General features: G+C 38.1%; 8 protein-coding genes across 8 annotated transcripts; 4 read left to right on the top strand and 4 right to left on the bottom strand.

Moving 5' to 3' along the window:
• Nucleotides 1-185: 185 nt before the first annotated feature.
• On the bottom strand, nt 186-2,471 carry BATDEDRAFT_28046 (uncharacterized protein; the record flags this gene model as incomplete). Its single annotated transcript, XM_006682329.1, has 1 exon — nt 186-2,471. One exon carries the CDS (start codon nt 2,469-2,471, stop codon nt 186-188), a length of 2,286 nt encoding a protein of 761 aa, XP_006682392.1.
• A 2,667-nt stretch (nt 2,472-5,138) lies between these two features.
• Nucleotides 5,139-5,557, bottom strand: BATDEDRAFT_92275 (uncharacterized protein; the record flags this gene model as incomplete). Its single annotated transcript, XM_006682418.1, has 3 exons — nt 5,139-5,176; nt 5,261-5,374; nt 5,473-5,557. The coding sequence occupies 3 exons, from the start codon at nt 5,555-5,557 to the stop codon at nt 5,139-5,141; spliced, it is 237 nt and encodes a 78-aa protein (XP_006682481.1).
• Nucleotides 5,558-5,726: 169 nt separating this feature from the next.
• Nucleotides 5,727-7,607, top strand: BATDEDRAFT_92141 (saccharopine dehydrogenase (NAD+, L-lysine-forming); the record flags this gene model as incomplete). The annotated part of the gene is made up of 8 exons (XM_006682466.1): nt 5,727-5,839; nt 5,959-6,019; nt 6,118-6,341; nt 6,428-6,524; nt 6,626-6,702; nt 6,787-6,886; nt 6,962-7,225; nt 7,304-7,607. The coding sequence occupies 8 exons, from the start codon at nt 5,728-5,730 to the stop codon at nt 7,497-7,499; spliced, it is 1,131 nt and encodes a 376-aa protein (XP_006682529.1). The 3' UTR covers nt 7,500-7,607.
• Nucleotides 7,608-7,925: 318 nt separating this feature from the next.
• BATDEDRAFT_92140 (uncharacterized protein) lies at nt 7,926-12,507 on the top strand (the record flags this gene model as incomplete). The annotated part of the gene is made up of 13 exons (XM_006682465.1): nt 7,926-8,105; nt 8,200-8,236; nt 8,343-8,442; nt 8,525-8,561; nt 8,662-8,849; nt 8,939-9,087; nt 9,160-9,228; nt 9,302-9,413; nt 9,497-9,722; nt 9,781-10,079; nt 10,141-10,587; nt 11,115-11,323; nt 11,687-12,507. 13 exons carry the CDS (start codon nt 7,926-7,928, stop codon nt 12,505-12,507), a joined length of 2,874 nt encoding a protein of 957 aa, XP_006682528.1.
• An 837-nt stretch (nt 12,508-13,344) lies between these two features.
• Nucleotides 13,345-16,107, top strand: BATDEDRAFT_36150 (GPI-anchor transamidase subunit GAA1; the record flags this gene model as incomplete). Its single annotated transcript, XM_006682387.1, has 8 exons — nt 13,345-13,466; nt 13,672-13,884; nt 13,954-14,192; nt 14,273-14,383; nt 14,442-14,769; nt 14,862-14,942; nt 15,008-15,398; nt 15,493-16,107. The coding sequence occupies 8 exons, from the start codon at nt 13,345-13,347 to the stop codon at nt 15,973-15,975; spliced, it is 1,968 nt and encodes a 655-aa protein (XP_006682450.1). The 3' UTR covers nt 15,976-16,107.
• Nucleotides 16,108-16,530: 423 nt separating this feature from the next.
• Nucleotides 16,531-18,911, bottom strand: BATDEDRAFT_92274 (uncharacterized protein; the record flags this gene model as incomplete). Its single annotated transcript, XM_006682417.1, has 8 exons — nt 16,531-16,883; nt 16,959-17,050; nt 17,128-17,187; nt 17,263-17,398; nt 17,479-17,614; nt 18,090-18,568; nt 18,643-18,736; nt 18,822-18,911. 8 exons carry the CDS (start codon nt 18,909-18,911, stop codon nt 16,531-16,533), a joined length of 1,440 nt encoding a protein of 479 aa, XP_006682480.1.
• A 385-nt stretch (nt 18,912-19,296) lies between these two features.
• Nucleotides 19,297-20,028, top strand: BATDEDRAFT_28040 (uncharacterized protein; the record flags this gene model as incomplete). The annotated part of the gene is made up of 2 exons (XM_006682328.1): nt 19,297-19,489; nt 19,562-20,028. 2 exons carry the CDS (start codon nt 19,297-19,299, stop codon nt 20,026-20,028), a joined length of 660 nt encoding a protein of 219 aa, XP_006682391.1.
• Nucleotides 20,029-20,134: 106 nt separating this feature from the next.
• On the bottom strand, nt 20,135-21,280 carry BATDEDRAFT_14510 (proteasome core particle subunit beta 5; the record flags this gene model as incomplete). Its single annotated transcript, XM_006682291.1, has 6 exons — nt 20,135-20,394; nt 20,459-20,663; nt 20,759-20,788; nt 20,858-20,957; nt 21,008-21,119; nt 21,184-21,280. Coding segments are annotated over 6 exons (804 nt in total), but the record flags the coding sequence as incomplete, so codon positions are not given.
• Nucleotides 21,281-21,282: the final 2 nt, after the last annotated feature.

Raw genomic sequence — 21,282 nt, 5'->3', positions numbered from 1 at the left:
TTGACAACCTTTATCTCATCTCCTCATTGTCATGCTTTTTGCCACCAGTTATAAACTCGATGCATTGATTCACGCCTTTTAGCAAATCCATTTAGACTATCATCAGATTCAAAAAGCATTTATAAAAATGAAATGTGTAAGAATGTAACAACATTGCAATACAATAAAAAGATTAAAATATATATCTATTGTTTGTCTGGCATTTTATTCCGTGCACAAGTACATCCACCAGCTTCTTTAAACCGCTTAGCAACCAAATGAGTACTATAGGTTTTAGTAAATAGTGTCATGTCCCCATTATGGCAGTGAAAATAGCAGTTTAGGATAGGTCTTAAACACTGAGTAATCCATGTTTTGCACCCACTGGTAACTAATGAACTCATTGAAGAACGACGTTCAAGAACCTCACGTAAAGCAGGCTCATCTTGGACTACTTTGAGAAGAATAGCAATTTGCTGAGGGACGGTCGCAAACTGGTTCATAAAGCGATTCATGGCAGCACGACGGTTAGAGCAGTCATCCTTGATTTTATTGTTAGTGCTGGTTGCATTAGATTTATATTTTCGGCGAAAGTTGGGTTTGGGATTGGCGACAGTCACAGCAGTTATGGGAATAACTGAATCGCACTTTTTTGTGATGGAGTCGGTCGAGTTTTGCAGAGCTGCATGCGGAAATGGTTCTGATTCAATATTTGGCTCTAGTCCTCCGAGGGATATTCGGCTTTTGTTGTCACTATCTTTAGATGCGGTTTTTTCTAAATGGAAAGAATGGGCATCTAGTTGGGTTAAGACAGAGCTGAGCGGAGGTTTAACTGAAGCGCCATGATGCCGACTTGCATTTTGGTCAACAGGTACATGGTCAAACAGTCTATTTGGACTCTCTATGTATTTTTTTGCGACATCAGTGTTAATCTTGGAAGGAGGATAGGAATACGGCCCTTGTGTTGAATGTACCTGCCAATATGGAGAGTGATATTGGCACGGATCTGTTGTAGAACGAGATGTATACCCATCATGGTTCAGAGGCGGGTAACAATGAGTATACCGAGGAGAATAAGTGGGGTATGAAGAATGGGTTGGATAAGAATATTCGGCACAGCAAGCACTGGTGTATGCTTGAACATCTCGATGATACGTAGGATCGGGATACGATTGAGACCAAGCGTACTGAGCATGGCGGTGGTCGGATTCTCCGATAATAGAATGTGATGCTTGAGTATAGTTTGATCTGGCAAGGTCCGAATAGTTGGATGTGCCGTAACTATAATCTGCTGGTAAAGCATATTTTACCGATTCATTTAAATTAGTGGAAGATGGTTGAAATGCCAATGAACTATGGGATAGTGATGGCAACAGTGTATCTGGGGAAGGGTTTATATTGGTAGCATCATCTAGCGAAACAGTTGCCTCGAGACTGTTTATAGTGGAAGATGGGACCTTACACTGGCTAATCATGGATGGCGAACCCCTAACAGCTGGAGCAAAGTCTGAAACAAAAGGGAATGGAGTTTGATAAGATCTGTTGGTATGTGCAACAGTATGCTTCATTCGGTCCAAAGCAAGACCTAGTTCGGCAAAGGATGGGAGCGAGTGACGTTTTCGTGGCTGCTGAGTAGAAAACGCGAGAGCGTGAATAGGTTGATCAGTAAATGAAGAATGTTTTGGTGCCGACGAGGTTTCTAAAACAGAATCTGGATTAAAGGCTGGAATAGGATGTGGGATAAAGGTATTACCACATGGTGCGGATGTGAGTCTAGTTGTAGAAGCAAGAGTAGCTGGCAATGTCGAAGGATATGTTCCAACAACTGGCAATGGATATGGATGATTCCGTAAAGAAGTAGTGCCTTTGAATTTAAGTCTAGCAGGAAGGCTGAATTGGGGAGAATGGGTATCTATATGACTATCTTTGCATTCAGGTCTTGGCAGTGGTGGGAGAGAGTATGTGGCTGTTGGACATTGGGAATGTTGACATAATTCGTCATGTTTAAATGGCGATGCAGATAGACCTGGCTGATGGCAGAGTGGCGGTTGGTGATTCTGATTAAATCTTATAGGCTGGTTTAAATCTAATTGGTTTGGAGTAAATAGAGTTGGCTGTGGATCCACCGGCTGTTTTGGATACTGATGTGTTGTCTGCAATGGCAACTGTGGTAATGGCGATAGCGGGCAAATGTTAGTCTTGTCATCTTCAATTCTCAATCTACCAACTGAAATCGACAAGGGCGCCGCATGTGGTATCTGTTTCTGTTGTTGTTGATATGAGCCAGGTGAATGGTGGTGCATGGATAGTGGTTGCTGCTGCTCTGGATTTATACAACATGTTGCATCCGCTGCGATGGTCTGGACGGGAGTAGATGCGTCTGGTTGAACACGAGCTGTTGATTGCTGATGGCAGTCCAACATACTATTGTCGTCGTCGTTGCTACTACGAAACACGCAAGCACGAGCAGGGGACTCAATAGCAGTTTCCATTACAGATTGATAGCGTCGCAATTTAGCGGCCAAGTAGATATATATAATAAAAAGGCTGAAAAGATTAGACAATGACCGATTAGAGAAATACAGCGTAGCGCAAGCTGGATAAATAAATGAGTGCAATAATGCGATTCAATATAATAATTTGGTTAGAAAGTAGCAGGGTACCAAAAGTGTAGCTAGAACGATATGGGAAAATATGGAGTAAATATTCCAATAGAAATTAGAAGCTCGAGTTTACAATTAGATGAATACTCAAAAAGAAACTCTAAATGAGGAAAAGCAGCAGTTGAAGATGAAAATAAATCTGAGCAATTTGATCAAGCAAGGGGTCCGATGTAGATTTTGCTTGATTGTTGAGTGTCCCAGAATATCGGCCGGCTAAAAGAACTCGTTTGAAAATATCAAACAATCAGACCAGTAAAGCTAATACATAGGATCCCTAATGAATTGTTTTTTTGTATTCCCTTGTGAGTAAAGTTGTTAGGCTTTTCCTTGTTTGGCCCCCTTTATTCCATAGTCATCTTTTCTTCAGTGCTGTCTTCCGTAATAGTTCTTTTTCATGTTTGATACGCGCTTATTAAAATATGCTCAGTTGGATAGCAAGAGTCACATGTGACCAAGTGTTACAACCCCTATGGCTTCATCTCACTGACTACTGAGATGAAGACCAAGTCAAAATAGTAATTTGTATTCAAATATAGATACTGTGTTCCATATTCTCTACACGCTATCTATTTGGCCGGAAAAATTGTGTTGCCGTTGGTTTTATCCAATTACAAAAGCCGTTATTACCCCTGATTTCAATCTTAATGTCCAAAAAAGTAGTATGTAAAGCATCAACTCCGCTTAGCCAAGCACCGACATACATATATACTATAGGTAAAAGTGTAAGCAGGCTAGAACCAGACTTACTACGTCATGAATATACACTTGGTAATTAGTCGGATTTGCCTAGCCAAATTGAAAACGAAAAAATAATTTCAGCATTTACACATTAAAAGATATAAACACGGTTGTGTAAATCCGACAATAGCCGACTTGATTTATTGATTGCTTTTCAGATTCAGTAAATCTAGCCAGATTCGACTGCTCAAAAGTATACATTACATCAATGGCGTGTATTTACACGCTTTCTACTGTTTAGCAGATATCGGGTCTGATTTTTTAGGCTGATACCATTGATTGTTTGATGGTGTACAAGGAAAGCATTGACATGTGTCATGCACGAGTCTCAAACCAAGCAATAGCTTTTGGATAACATTCAAACCATGTGTCATGTTACTATACATTGTAACCAATGTTCAATCATGTTTCAGTCACAACCGACTAAAAATAGCTGACACTATGCCAATTGTAGCAACTGGAACAAGATGATCACAACAAATGACAATATTGCTTTAAAAGTGATTCGAGTAACATATATTGCACATTCAGTACTATATAACAGCGATATGGCTGCTGTTGAATACATACAACAGTCGACATGTATCTACAACTAAACAGCTGTCAATTTAATGTCAATGAATCGAATTTGAAAAGCTGCGAGTAAAAAATTATAATTTGTGCTTGACAAATAAACTGGACACTATCTTGTATTATACTAATACCATTGGTTTAAAATTCAACATTTAGTCTGGTAAAGTAGTACATGTGTATCAATACATTACATGGCAAGTTTAAAACTTGAATACATTTTTGAATCTACCAAGCCATTTGAATATTATATTTTAAATAACAATATTCTGTCATAAACAGATTGGATGTATAGTTGGTACATGTAAATCCATGCAATGTCTTGATTTTACATCATGGCAGTTGTGAGACAGTTGGACAGAATAGTAGTTGCGACTATAAATGAAAGTTTGAATAAACTGCAATTCAGCCTGACAGACTATCTGGATTGTATTTGTACTGGTTCAGGTTGAGCACAATAAACCAAAAATCTAAACAGTCGCTTGTCGATTATAACAAGATAAAACTATATGTTGAGCAGGATGTTCAGCAGGATGTTCAGCAAGGTAATAAATGATAAAATTTACAGAGTGATTTAGAAAAGGTTCATTTCAGTTAATTTACAAACGCAGAGTCACTAGTTGACTACTTGGCTGAAGCCGCTTGCACTCGTTGCAGATTCAATACAAGTTACTGTGCATTCGATAAAAAATTAACTACTATAAGCATTCCATACTACTGCACACTAGCATCAGTATCACAGATATCCAACTGCGTGCGTTACATCTTGCTCATCCATTGTAATCTAGATATTGGGTTCTGACGATCGCAATTAAACTACAAATTTATCTGTTGTATTCTAAAACCTCGAATACATTCGCGATTCTAGTTCAAAAAAACAATGATTGCATGTCTTGGGAATGCAATGGTTGCTTCATGCAAATTATCCAATGTTTTATAGGATATTTGCAAATTGAACAAGTATCAGGAATGTGTGATGTAAACATTTTAGTTTTTTATACAAAAATGAGCAGAAAAGAACATTGTAGACTTTGTAACAAGTCCAAGACACAATGCTGTCCAGTAAATGTGGTGCCAATTATTCCATCAAATCAGCAGTTTATTGTATATGGACATCCTTATTCATCATCCCATTATATGTGAATACGATTGTAATAGATCCGCCAATGAATCGTTAATAGTGGTTTTTTATTGGGCTGCTTGTTTTTGAGCGGCAATATAGAGTACTGTATAAAAAGTCAGTGTACTGTAATGCATACCAACATACAAGGCCAGTAATAATTAGGTGGTCTATCACATCTATGACCTACCATTATTTCCTCGAATAAAACAATCACCGTAGTCATGCTTCTCTACACCATCAACATATTCCTTGGTCTCCTCCAGTGCGATATTCATATAACCGTCCAAGCAGGCCAAAATTCCTATATGTTTATCAAAAATAGGTTGAAACGGCAGCATGTTAGAGCATAGCAGGTTCAAAGCAATCCAACACTCTTTCCTAGTGCATGGCTTAGCTCACCTCGATAGTCTACTCCAGAATTGAGCTTGACAACCACAGGCTGACCAATAACATGCTGCAAAAACTCCTGCGGTGATCGAGGCATATATGTAGGTTGACCGTGGAAACTATCAGAAATGAAGATTGAAAATTAGATATTTATATATGCCCAAATCATGAGTTTCAAAGCAATAGATAACTTATTTTAGTTTTACCCAGCCGTCGATATATTCGGAGTTGCATTCCAAAAACTTTTATCCAAGATCAACAATCACAATGAGTCAAGTCGGTGCTTCTCAAGTTCATTTATGGCTACGTGCAGAGACTAAGAATAACGAACAGCGCACAGCTCTCACTCCATCGGTATGCAAAACTCTTTTGGCAAAAGGCAAGTGTGGTTGGATTGTGAACTCATGTTATGTAGAATCCACTAAAAATCATGATCATGATATACTGAATGACAGGCATTATTTTTATATTAACCTAACGTCTGTATTGAACTGTCAGGATTCTGCATCACTGTGGAGTGTTGCAATCAGCGCATATTCAAGGATGTCGAATATGAAAAGTATGATTTGCATCGTATTGAGTAGTATGCCTAGCTTGTTTCAAGCTGATCGTTGCGTTGGAGCCACTTAAATTAATATCAATTTATTATACTTTTAGAATTGGTTGCACTTTGGCTCCGCATGGGTCTTGGCGGTTTGCACCTGCCAAATGTTTTATTATTGGACTGAAAGAGTTTTCTGAAAAGGACGACTTCCCACTCTGCCACAAACACATCATGTTTGCTCACTGCTTTAAAGGTCAAGATGGCTGGAAGGATGTTTTGGGTAGATTTGTCCGTGGCGGAGGTCTTTTGCTGGATCTAGAATTTCTTGCACAGAATGGTACAAATACATGATCCAATTGAGTTGTGGCTTTTCATTGATCTCTTTCAACAATTAAATTGATTTGGTATTGTGCTATGTTATAGGTCGCCGAATCGCTGCATTTGGCTATCACGCTGGCTATGCCGGAGCTGCCGTTGGTCTGGATGTATGGTGTCATAGACAGCTGTCACCATCTTCAAGGTAGATTGGATTTAAACTTGTAATTGTTTGCCAGTCTATTTTGAATTACCGTAATATATTTAGTGATGTTGATTTAAAATGCATGTTTGGAATATACAAAGCTTGATTCCTAAGCAACATCCGTTTTCAAATGACTCGGATCTAATTAAGCATATTCGAACTCGATTGGAAAAAGCAGGCAAGTCAAATCTATCATAGTTTTGACGCTCATTCCAGTATCTCATTCATGATTGAAAAACTGATTTGATTTTTGTAATATCAGGTAAAGCTGCAGGCAAGACACCAAGCATCATGGTTATTGGCGCACTTGGTCGATGCGGGCGAGGTGCGTGTGATCTGGCGCGTGCAGTTGGCCTTCCCGAGTAAGAGCTTGCTTAGTTTAGTTTTAAATTGACCAAGTAGCTAATATCTATTTGGTACGATCAACAAACGCTTAGATCATCCATTGTAAAATGGGATATGGCAGAAACTGCTGCCGGCGGTCCATTTAATGAAATTCTCCGTCACGACGTATTTGTCAATTGCATTTATCTCTCGCAGCCTATTGCACCTTTTTTGACTACCAAGATGCTACAGGATCCGAGTAGAGTGGTTTCAGTGATTACCGACGTCAGCTGCGATGCCACTAATCCTCACAATCCTATTCCAGTTTACTATGGGGCAAGCACGTTTGACAACCCTGTCATCAAAGTTGAGGCTGGGTAAGGTTATTGCGTTTATGTTTTGGCTGATAAAAACCCTAGCGGTTGATGAATTAAACTCGAGTTAAATGGAGTTAGTCGCGGCAGTGTGGATGTCATTGCGATCGATCACCTTCCAACTCTATTGCCACGCGAGGCTAGTGAAGCATTTTGTAACGATCTCCTTCCTAGTTTGCTTGAACTCGTTGAGCCCATCAGGTCTCCAGTATGGACTGATGCAGCAACTCTTTTTTTCAAAAAATCTCAAGCATTACGTACAGATGCTAAATTATAAGACTGCCGAGTTGATTAGCACAAAGCACGAATATTGTTTATTCTGATTTTGACCCATATCTTATTGGTTTGTGCCTTGAGTCAGATTCTGGCGTATAGTTACGTTGACACTATGCAATCTTGATATTGGTTTACAACAATAAAGTTTTGAGTTGATTACGACAGTGTTCTATTATTGCGACTGATTTTGACTGTTCAAGATTTATAAACAACGTGCGAGTTTCAAGTAGAGGATGGCCAAGAGTAACAGATTTGGATTTTGTTTTTGCAATTTCAAGTCGCAATTTGACATTCTCAATTCTTAAACCCTTTAAATACATTCATGGTATTGACCCATTCAAGACTAGTTTCTCGATATTGTGTGTAGCTCGTTACTGGACTTATATAATTCTCATCACAAGTACTTGAATCTATACCATTAGCCATTATGAATCAACCATTACAGGGACTGTTTTCTCAATCTGGCAGCTTGGATAATGCCTTGTCCAACCTTGACGTTGCACTTTCCACTATTCCACTCAATGATCAGAGGGCTCTTTTACCAGCTTTATATCAGCTTAAAAAACGACTTTTAGACAATCAGTCAGACCACAACCAATATGTGCAGGTGCATTTCAAATATTGCTTTACATGAGCATTATCAATTTCCAATGAGATATGCATTCTAACTGCTCAATTATCTGATTGATTTCTGTTTTAAGTGGGCCATTCAAACTTTGATATCACGCACGATTCAACGTAAGATAATATACTGGAGTTTACAAGAAATTAGTTTTATCATATGCTCGATTTTAGCATGCTAGGTCTGATATGTATATTTGATGTATTGTGAATTTATTTTTAGTTCCAGGAGATGTTTCCATCACTGATATAATGGAATTGAATATGAGAAACCCTGCTGTACGCACACTAGCGGAAATGGTCGTTTTTTGCCTTGAACCAGAGTGAGATCTACTTGCTTTAATGTTAGTTTTGTGATAACAAAGTTGGCTGCTTTTAAATCAACTATTCATTTAATCATGTTAGATCTGGAAGAGCAAATGCAGATCTTATATTTTCTACGGTAAATTGGATTTGATCTGTGCATAGATCATATGTCTCAATTCGATCACCATCAACTATAGCTGGTGCAATCAGTCATAATCATACTTGTTATTCAATAGATTTTTACACATGGTCGTATTCATTCAAGTAACTCCATGTCTTTTCAAAGTCTTTGGATTGTGATGTTTGTGATATCAGCACTTCCGTATTCCATGATATTGCCCTTTCACGTCGCTCTGAATCATCATTATGCAACCGTTGGAAACACCACGCTTACAGCCATCTCCAGTAATATGTTTCAAAAAAAGTAAAGTATTGCATAGCTTCATTGCCTTATATTATGCTTGGATTTTAAAAATTAAAATTGAAGTTTTGTCCGACTAAAATGACGTTTAGTTCTGATTTTTCGCCACTGTCGCTTTTCACCGTTCAGTGTCTTGACAGTATTGCCGTGTTGTACCCTAATATTCTCGCTGGTGCTTTGCGTGAGATGATTGATATTTATACTAGAGATGTTGTGCAGGCCGCAACGTTTACCGATCATAGTAAGTTTGCCATGTATTTTATCTATATATGGATGAAAACGTTGTTGATCACTGTAATTTGTTTTGTGTTAGGTATGTCCAGCAGACACATTTTGGCATACCTTTTTACAATTTGTATTTTGAGTCCTGCCACATGGAAAGGTGAGATTTGATGTTTGGTGGATTGATGCTGCATTTATGTAAAACAAGCATACTAATATTCAAAAACAACTAGTTTGCGAGAAAGTACTTTTAAATTTTGTTTTATATGACATTTTTACGGGCCCTATTCTGATCGAGTCCAATATTGGCTTTTCCATATTTACATTGACTCATCTACAGCAAATGTAAGATTGTATTATATGCAGAGACTAGGCTAGAATACAATTAGTTTTAGCTCACCATCTACATTATGTGCATTTAATGCCAGAGAATATGTCCCACTGCGACCTATTGTGAATGATCTTATCACTATTCTATTTCGCAGCACACTCGAGAATCATTCGACAACTTTAAGGTGTTTTGTAAAACTCAGTAACTGGTGCACGAGTGTAGAAAATGACATTGATGATGGTGCAGCAAACGAAGTGCGCCAAAAAGCTAATCTAACGCTACTCCAAGATCTTGAGCGGACCTTTTCAATTTTGTATTGCATGGTACGCACCATTACCTAGCTGAAATAATGCGACTTTATCTAACCTATTTGATACCTAGGTTCAGGAGTCATGGATTCTTCAAGCTCCTTTTTTGCAGCATGATGACTCGAGCGCGTATGTTGATATGGCTAACAATACAAACAGTCATTTTTATTCCTCCAAGGAGTACATGGCGATATTGCTATGTATGAAACTGAATCAGTCGTCAAATATTCGGCAGGGACTTTTGGTCAAACTTGTAGGACTTCATCTAGATCAGCATGCTTTAGTAGAGTTTTTGAGTCAGGATAGCTTTTGTTGGTGGATGAATGATCAGGTTGTATTTTTATTTGCACAGGTTTATCCAAAGCTTCAAAAGTACGTTTTTGTTTTGATAAACAGCATTTGGTTTGATTGACTCACTCTGTATTTATACTAGACACATGCTTAAACATGCGTTATCACTTGCAAAAAACTCGGATTCCCAGAGCATCAATATGGACACCATCATGACATTGCTTGACAAAAAACTACAGCAGCAGAATGGATTAGTCATTTTTCGTCAGCTTTTTAGCAGTTCCAACACAGCAAAGCAAGCACTCAAAGTCAAACACACGGATGTCCTGACCAAGTCAAAGATGAATGCTGTTAAAATACCAAACGCATCGAGTTTAGGGTTTAATAATTATCTGCAGACGCTTGCAATACTTTTAGGACTTGAAAGTGGGTTGGAGCCAGCAGTTTCCTTTAAGCTTGGAATGTTCAAATTCAATCAAATAACTCAATTACAAGATAGTCAGGAGGCGTTGATTGTTCGCGAAGCCCAGATGAATCTTGTGGTGGACATTTATGGTTTTAGAGAATTTATTCCGGCGCTGTTTCAAAGGTTATTGCGTGGTTGCCTTTTTAGCAAGCACAAACCATATCACATAGGCTTTGTTTCCGACTCCAGACCCAACCCATCAACACTTTATCCACACTTGTTAATGCTGTGTTCTTTGCACCTAATTAATAACGTGCAAATGATTGATTGCTTATGCATTGAGATTGCCAGAACCAAAGAAGACCCTTTGAAATTGTTTATTGATCTTCCCTGGCTGTGGAATCTAACGAATGGTCTTGTTACAAGTTAGTCAAAGTTGATTGAATTTGTATTGTACTGGCAGACTTTAACTTGTACTGATATACCTTTTTATCAACAGATTCCATGGACACATCTGCCCGTGGAAAGCTTGTACACCTTTTTAGTATCATGACTATATCTATTCGACGCTTTTGGAGCCTACGCGTCACTCAACTAACAAGCCAACATCCATTACAGCTTGAGTGCACCAAGAATCTACTGGAGCTATTGATGAGACTGTATCCCCAACTCACAACATGCCATACCTCTGTACTTTGGAATACTGCTAGGCTTTTGGACCATCTTGATGCAAAACAGACTATATGTTTTCTTGATATATGGGTAGATATTTCTCGAGTTCTAGCAACTAAAGCAGCATCTGAGTTGCTTGAAGATAATGTATTGCGTGGATGGATCTGCCAAATGTCTGCTCTATGGAAATCTGCCTCACTCTATAGCGATGATCCTTGGCTACTTGCAATGACATCAACTATACTACGTACATCTACCACCTAGTAAAGTTAGTAGTATATAAAGAGCACCGGATAATACCGTTTTACTTGAATGAGAATATATACCAATTCTAATGAATTTAATAAATTTTTCATATAAATGTACTACTTTTTACCACTTTTTTTATTCCTTTTTTCTTTCGTAACAATCAAATGTCTGATGAAGATAACCGCTGGAAATGGAACGGGTTTGTGGAAATAGGAAACAACATACACACAAGATGAGAGGTCAAGTTCGTATTCTGCAAGCCAAGGCTGCCCTTGACTTCTCTGACGATTTACTTTGCACGAAATACATCACTGACTCAAAAGAGCGTTATGAACTCTACAAAACTCTTTTACTCAAATAGCAGAGTATCTGGATGGAAATGCTGAAGTCATTCAAGATGCTGTCAAGGAATACTTTCTCATTCAACACTGCAAGGCAGGTCTTGACGCAGATCTCTTTGATATTACATTTTTTCCAAAAAAGAGCGGCATTCAAACTGGATTCACTTGTAATGTCAACAATGGAACTCAAAGTGTTTGCTATTACATCAAGACGCATCAATACGGACCAACAAAAGACAATATAAAGAGTATCAAACCACCAGATACAAAGGAGTTGTTTGTCTACAAGATTCTGCATCATATTGGAATTGGTCCTCAAGTTCATTTTATCATCCCATCTCATGGCACCAAAAAGACTATCTACATTGCCACCAAGGATTGTCATTTGGTCTTATTGTCCAACTTGACCAAGGATACAGTAAACAACAATGCTCTACTTCAATTGGATCTGATATCTCGCATCCTCTGTCTTCGTGATTGTGCTGGCAACACTTCAAACTGTGGTCAAGTCGGTGAAAACCCAATGATTGTTGACTTTCGTATTGAAAATCAGTCGCAGGGTTATGCCAAACTCGATATCCTGGACAAATTCTACGAAGGAAACAGTGAATTTCACTATTCTGGATTGATGGAAATCGCAATCAAAACTCCAAAAACTGTCAAGATGGATATTATGAACAAGTCACTACAGGAGTGGAAGCTGTTGGAGAATATCGAACGAGCTGAATTGGAGATCAATGAATTGGTTAAAAGATATGATGGCAAGATGGGTTTTGAAAACGATTTACAACGATATGTTCAGGATCTCAAAACAACAGTTGCAGTTCTTATGAAATCTTGAAATAATATATAAACTCTTATTCACTTTTAAATGTCGATAGTTTTAATTATATTGGTATCCAACAAAAATGGAAAATGTGTAATATTACAACTGTAATATCTGAAAATCATCGCATGGATAAGACAAGTTACTAAGAGCTCAAATTATTCAACAGCACTCTATCAATGCATTTGCAAGAGTCATTGGACGTATATGTTGTTTGAAAGTTGATTCTCATACATTCAGTAATGTAACATACAAAGCTTATTTCCACACAGACACAATCAATGTATTACTTTTTGTTGGATAGACTGTATCATCTGTCATCAATTCAGACATACTTGTCAGTCATGTTCCGTATACAATGAGTCACATATGGACACCAATGCAACAATCAAGAATCAATTGTCATTTACAAGTCTGAATTGCCAACCAACAATCGGACTAATGGACCAATGCCAAAACACCTTCAAATCAAGCAATTTATTGGACAATGTTAAACCAGACTTTAATGTTGACATATTATGTGTTACATCTATATTTGTGGTACGTAAGCGTAGTCATCACTGATGATGGCATAGTAGTTAGTTACCTCAACAATGGTGTTCAAGGTGTGCCATCATATCGTTTTTAGCTTCACTACTTTCTATCTTTACTTTTACGATAAACTCCTATATTCATTAATACAACTAGCTGTTACAACTATTCGCGTTCGACTGTCCAGCATGACCATCTTGGATGATCCAATACACAAGTACGAATGTGATGTCTAGCCATTTATATCTGGACATGTCGGTTTATTGCAAGTTATAAATTTTAAACGAGCTAAAGCAAGTTGCCTTTGTTTTTGATACCACAATGGACGAGGTCTCGTCGGTGTCGATTACACAACCACTCAAAGGCTTATCTAGGGAAGCATTCCGTATCAACTTCCGTCGTCATGCATTTCAAATACTTAATAGAGGATTGTTCTGGTTTGGGTAAGCAGATATGAACATAAGACATCTGCATCTTGCTTATAAGCGCTCTACTAGTTTGTAGATAATAAAACCTACCATTCATACCGAGTGACTTGCCATTGACACTGAATGCTCTTAAAACAACACATTGGTCTGCAATATAAACCATCAAGAAAGTCAACCACTGTTTACTAGCATAATACTGACATGTTTTGGTATTCAATAGTCCTGCGCTTTACTTATTAGGACTTGTGCTTCTGCTTCTTCTGCCTCTTCAACTGCCATCCACCTGGCCACAGCTGCATCATAGAGCAGAGATTGATGAAAAGGCATTGCTGGTTGGTCAAGTCAATCGCTATTTCTATCATGCAGATGTAGATCAGTCGTTCCATTCCGAGTTTGGAATGCAACTGTTTCAACAAAATATTACACTGTTGGAGTAAGGTTTCATCTCTGCTGTGGTTGCTCCAATGTAACCTATTGTCATTCACTTACTGTTCATAAATAGACAGGCAACTCTTATCCAAGATGAGCTTGATAAGCTTGGGCTCGACACTTTTATTCAATACTTTCATTATCCAGCCAATGATGAGTTGGTAAAAGGATATAACATACATGGTGTTTTACGAGCACCTCGTGGAGATGGAACGGAAGCCATGGTATTGACGGCCCCACTAACTCTTGCGGACAATGCATTCAACGCCAACGGTATTCGATATCTGTTACAATTGGCCAAATTCCTGAAAAGTACGAGTAGATTGTATTGACTGTTGACATGCATGTGTTGCAGCACGATCTTGTCCGTACTGATGCATGTGTTTAAATAGAGTATTCGTTTTGGTCAAAGGATATCATTATACTGGTTACCACAAACAATGCTTATGGAACCTACTCTTGGCTACAAGCGTATCATGGGTTTAAACCGGATGTTAAACAAGGTGATTGTCCTGCTGAAATACATGTGTTGCAGAGCATATTGTTAACACAGACGCGCAGGTCTTATATTTGATTCGCTTGACACACACGCCGGTTCTATTCAATCTGCCATTAGTTTGGAATTTCCTGGTACAGAGGATTACACTAGTATTGGAATTTTCCCTGAAGGAATCAATGGGCTCCTTCCCAATGCAGATTTGGTTACAACAATTATTTTAAGTATTTCTGATCCATATTACGGATCTCCTCTTGAGTTGCATCATGGTGATCATAAGACAGTCGGCTATAGTATGACTGACCAGTATTTGGCTTGCATTAAGCGTCTATGGCGTTTTATTGGCTACCAAGCGTCTTGCATGCCCAAGGCTAGTCACGCTCTTTTCCTCCAGTAAGATGCTTGAGATTTTATTGTTAAAAGCGTAACTACAACTCATATGATTATACTTCTCTTGATTCAAATGTGCTGCAATTTGGTTTCAGATACAAAATTGAAGCAATTACTTTACGAGGACTTGTTATTCCTGGGTTTTCACAGTCTGTGGGTGCGATTCAAGTTGGACAGTAAGTAAATCTGAGTTCTGTTGATAGATTTTAGATATACTGACCTGCTGGAATACATAATATAGGATACTAGAAAATGCTTTGCGCAGCTTTAATAATCTCTTGGAAAAACTGCATCATTCATATTGGTTTTATTTCATGCCAACAGCATCCGAATTTATTCCTATATCCGTGTATATTGCCCCAGTTGCTATTTTAGCATCATCCATCATCATTTTCTCCATTGGGAAATGGTGGGAAACACCTTTTGCCTTGATTGCATCAAAAAACTTGAAAATAGACCAATCTGCTAGCTCTATATATGTTCATCGTGTACTTGGAGTCACATCGTTTACTCATTTTGTTCGCCCAATGTTTTTACCGCTTCTTACTCTTGCTACCAGCTTTGGTGCTTGTAGTTGGATGATGGTCAACATTGAAACAATAACATATATTTCAGCCATGCGTACTGATTTAGTAAGTTGATGTAGATATGTCGAGTTTATTTTGTAAACCAGTGATTTGAATTAACAGGCGTTTTTTGATGGTTGACGCTGCTGTATAATTGTAGTTTGCTTTGGTTGAAACAACCATTATTGGGCTACAGATTTTTCTTGTCTACTACATCATGCCTTTTGTTCATCGCCTTGCTTATGGATCTGGAGCTTCAACTAAAACCTCGGTTCCAGCATGGAAAATTGTGAGATTGTGTTGCTGCTGCGTGCTTGGAGTATTTTTATTTATGTTGGCTGGCATCAATCCAAGTCTTTGTATTCTAGTTGCACTTCCTTATGTACCAGTGTTTTTGTTTATTCGTCCTACAACGAGCAAAGTATTAAGGATTGCTCAGATTGTCTTGCTTAATCTGCTTTCTCCACCAGGATATCTTTTACTTGCCTGTTTTCTGTATGGTGATACGGCAGTCGTGGCACAGGCAGTGAAGGATGCAGTTTTTGACTGGCATTTTTTCGGTAGTCAATTGGTCCCCTTTGTTTGTTTGCTCATCTGGCCACTCAATCTAACAGCTCAAACACTTGTGGAAATGGAAACATGACCCAATACATGGATTGATTGCATTTTTTGTTTCATCTCGTCATACAGATCTCTTGATTTTTACATGGGTTTAGTCCAAGATGATGTTGTGGATAGAATACGCAATCAATAAATCATAACCGATCCTACACGTATACATTGTATTGACAAGATGATTCAAAACAACATCTATATTTGCTTGAACGCTTGAGCGTATTGTTGATGGTCGTGTTCAGTAATATGGAGCATTAGATACCAATCATTGTATTTTTGAAATGCGCCATCATTGCTTTTAAACTAGAACGAAAATGGATCTGGTAGTTTAGGATACATCAAAAACGAGTCGACTGAAAACAATCGAACCCAATATCTGAATGACATGAATGAATGTGATGAGTGTACAATGTATAGCTACTTCAAACGACATGTTTAGTTCAAAACTTGGTTTTATTTTGCACGAATACGACTGCAATATATGGAAAAATCAAAAGACTGGACCCATTTGCTTGTATTGACTCGATGGGTTGAATCAACCACGGATCGTGTATATAGTGTCAGGGTTAGCTAAATAGATGGACTAAGTGGATAAGGGTTGATTTGGATTCGAGGCTGAACCACAGATGGAAAGAAAATCTTTTTCAAGAATATCAACTTGATATTCCAAGTCAATTCTACGTATGTAAAACAATCTTGACAAGATATCGAGGTACACTTCAAGTGCAAGCGGCCAAGAACCCATAGTATCCAGTTCAAAATGCTGATAGTAGCGCATATTTCCAACTGACCGCAAAGACACGTGCGGGGGAATCGGTTCTCTGGGTTCGTAGAGAGGATATACAAAATCGCCTTTGTATTCATTGGCTTGAGCCATTGGGTCACCAAAGAGGTCCTCTCCATTGTGCATATAATCATTAAATATATCAAGAGACTCTAAAATGAAACCATTAAAATAAATTGTGAAACGATATTCATCACATCTAATACTATGTAAAAGAGCGGGAGTACCTTTTGCATGAGATTTTACTGGAAGCCATAGTTTAGTTGATTCAACCCAACTGTTCCAACTGCTTTTAAGAAATGATGCCTCAAGCTCAGGTCTGTGATTGATAATTTAGGAATCATCACGCTATTTTAGTTTACAACATTGCATGAATCTTGTGGATCCAAGACTTACTGTATAGGTGGATGATAACTATGCAGTTCGTTATATAGGTTTTCAGGAAGTGGTGATGGACTATATACGTTTTACAATAAACTGGTCAATTAAGCACAACACATTACATGATATCATTAGCAAAAAGTATCCTACTTGAATGTGCTGGAATGCAAACATGCTTTGATTGCCAGAAAAAAAGATGCAACTGCGCGTATTTCTCGAAGTGTGACGGCCGTGTCTAATTTTTCCTTAAGAAAGCGAATCGCCTTGTAATGCAGATATACTCCAGCTGTCAGAAACAAGTGTGTGATTTGAATCTACGTGAATAACTTGTCTGCTTAAATGAAATAGAAGCATGCACGAAAATACCTGGAAGGTTGAGTTGCTTTAAAAGTCTCAATACAACGGACGGTGGAAAAGGGTCAGATAATTGAATATTTTGGCGGTTCATAGCCCCTATTACAACACTCTGGAGATGAGTCATCTCTATTATGCCTGGTCTAGCCTATCCAAATTGAAAAACATCATAATATCAGTCAAATCATTCGACTTGCAGCCGTATTCACGTAAAATGAAACACTAAACAAGTGTCAGTGTATAATAAACCGCCAATCCCATTAATCAACACTGTGATCTTTGGTATTGTTTGTGGTGATTGGCATGTACAGTTGCATTACTGAGACTGTTGAAGACGCGAATGTATCCGAGATGTTAGAATACAACAAAGAGGATTTGAGAGTATCAAAACAATTCAACACAATGTATGAATATGTCAAAAATGAGGAAAAGAATGGTTTGATTGTGTGGATCATATAATGAGTGTCGTGGTTTAAAGAATTGAGAGTAACTATTGAACAAGACAATTCTAGTAGGAAAACAGCAGATATTTAACCATTGCTGATTCCAAATCAAAGTCACTGAAAGATCAACACAAAAGTGCTACATGAATACGAGATGAATCTAACTAAACTTTGACTTACTCTGACAAACTTTGTTTCAAAACGAAAATGTCGTTTGATTTCAACAGGAAGTATCTTTGGTAGTGAAAAAAACGGCATAGAGCCATCGCATACCCATTCAATCAGATCACCCAAAAGAATAGGAATGCTTAAAATGCGACATCCCAGACGACAAAAAACAAGAGTAACACAATGTCTAAAACTGTTTTTGTATTCAGCCTTGGATTCAGCCTTGGATTCAGTGTAACGGCTGTTACTCGTATTATCATCAGTGCATGAAGAATCGTCATGGTTTGTTTTAGCAGTCCAAGTTCTTCGTATTATGCGGTCTGAGATACTAGGATCGCATTGTATAAGCCAGATCAGCCATAAATCTCTGACCACATCAATCAACTGTTTAGGAAGATTACGACTTTTTACAAGATGCAGGACTTGTACTCGCAGCTCGAATTGAAGCTCTTCCACAAGAATCGAACTGGATCGTTTGGCTGGACGATATCCTAGTTGATTGCCATGCGTTCATGTGAGTTTCGAGTCATGTACAACTTAAACCAGCAAATCCATTGCAGTCTACCTAATTCAACCTGCACAACTCTCTTTTTAAGTTTATGTATTTTCCGCTTCTGCGAAGAAAAGTCCATGTCTTCATCATCAGCCTGCTCTTGTACCTATCAAATGATGTTAAACAGTTTAGATTTATAGCATTGAGCAGGTTGTCAACTTTGCATAAAGATATTCAAGAGTTGAACATACAGTATGTTGATGTCCTTGTTCACAGACATACAGACCATCGATATTACGACGCCATTTCTTGGATCCACACCTCACACACGCAGATGGCATTGACAGATATTAGATGGAATTGTAGTGACAGTTTAATTGGATTGAATTAAATCAGTTGTAAAGACTAGAAAAATCAGTGCTTTTTACAGCAGTATTCACGTAAAATGCAAGACTTGTCAATGACTTTTTATTTTGAAATAAACAGTATTTAAATATTTATTAGGTTGTCTACACATTGACGTTTAGATTATCAGTGTTTTCATACAACACTATTTGTTATAGTCGAATGATTGTCGAGTTCATGAATGAAACTCGCGACATTGCTGTTGAATAATAAATTATATTGAATGAGTTGAACAGTTGAAACTATTCAACAGTAAATTTAACAAGTGTTGAATAGTTTGTCATTTTTATTCTATTTTATACGAATACGATTGCAATCAACATGTCAGAAGGGTTTTTTAGCAAGTCGTTGGGCACCAAGACAGAGACTTCAGTGGTTGCAGTTCAAATGGCCAGCAAGTTTGTGACTGAAAAGGAGTTGGGGAATCAAGATCAAACAAAGGAACCCGACGCAGAGTATGATCCTCGGCCTTTATTTGAAAAACTGGCCGAGAAGAAGCAGTTGCAGGATGAAGGTGAGTTGACTAGTGTTTTTAACAGTCTATTCTCTGTATTCTTGAACAATTGACTGATACACTGTCTTGAAGAGTTTGCTGAAAAGATGAAGTTTTCAAACCAGATCAAGTTGCTGGATTCAGACGAAGTCGAGTTTTTAACCCATGCCAAATCGTTGGCTGCAGCAAAGGAACGAGACATCAAGCATGCTGATCAAGCTGCTTTGGATGAATTCCGTAATGCAAAGATTTCTACTGTGACTCATGTGTTGGATTCAGCAGATCGTTTAGATTCTAACATGACATTCAAACCAACTCAACCCATTCATGCCAGTCACAAAAATGTAATTCAAGATACTCAAAAGTCTATTTTATTAAAAGGAGTGAAACGAAAGTCGACGTTGAATACCAATGTGTCGAGTCATTCTACTACAACTGATTCACCCAAACGAACAAAGCATTCAATTGATATCAAGTCCAACGCAGTGTCTTGCAAGCCTACCAGCACTGTATTGACTGCAATGATCAATACTTATGAAAGCTCAGACGAGGACGAGTAATTTATAATGAATACTTCAAAATTCTATACTTTTAATTCCGAGTAATACAAAGTGTATTGACCACAACATCCATCTCATGCCTTGATATCACATACAAAAAAACCATTCAAGCTATATTCCATTCAAATTTATCAAATTTATTTGCTACCAAGATCCAATCAACACGAATCAGAAACTGGTGGATTGTCCAAGTTGAACAATTAAAGAAGTGGTGGACGAGGTTGATCGGCATACTAGATGGAATCAAAACCGTGTTGGTAACTACTCGAGCACTGCATATACTGCATTTTGAACATACCTCATAGTGCAAATCCATCACGTCGGTGTTGCTAATAAACTTCCAGCCGTCCTGTTGAACGTGATAGACTAGATAGACAAAGAATATCAACACGATGTACAGTCAAACAAGTTGTATGAACCACCTATTTACCATTTACTGAGCCACCACTGTATGCATCACGGAAAGTAGCGTGATAAATAGAACGACGAGCCAAATCAATGGCATCATTTACAGAAAGATCGTAATCATAGCCAGCATCAAGCACGCCGTATGCATACGTAGATCCAGAACCAACAGAAAACATATGATTTTTAAGACGTTGTCCATCCGAATCGACATAAAACAAGCCAGGACCCTATAATATTTATACATCAAAAAGACGAGTAGTTGAAGAACAGTGTACATTAGCGTTTTGCAAGAGTTGTCAGATTTGAATCACAGTGAATGTACCTGTTTATCCCATCCAGTGATCATAGTTCCCTATTTACAACAATACGATGAGTTTAATACACTTGAAGACCATTCAAGTTGATTACACAACACATTTACCATGGAAAGACCCATTCCTTTGTATCCATAGACCATGTTTGAGAGAAGTTTTGAAGCAGCAGCAACAGAAATGCGCTCCTTGTTACGCAATTCATAAAGTCTAATATTGAATTAATACATGACAAGTCATTCTACAGCGACACTCTTTACCTAGCACGACGACCAAGCTCACGCTCCCAGAAGGAACAATCGGCAGCACCACCAGCCATGGTACCCAAAAGATAAGGATTGATTTCAATGACTTTTTTGACAGTCTGAGAGCCTAATGAATGAGACAACCAAGTCAGTCGATACTGGAATGAATCTAGATTGAAGAGTGACTTTACCAATATAAGAGCCCATTGTTGCACGAGAATCGACTGCCACAACGACACCTTTAGCAAACTTGAAGGCAAGAGTTGTAGTTCCTTTTTCAAGTTTGATAC

This window comes from Batrachochytrium dendrobatidis, assembly GCF_000203795.2.
Source record: "Batrachochytrium dendrobatidis JAM81 unplaced genomic scaffold BATDEscaffold_16, whole genome shotgun sequence".
NCBI lineage: Eukaryota > Fungi > Chytridiomycota > Chytridiomycetes > Rhizophydiales > Batrachochytrium > Batrachochytrium dendrobatidis.
Note: the sequence above shows the minus strand (reverse complement) of the source record. Positions and strands in the feature narration are given on the sequence as shown.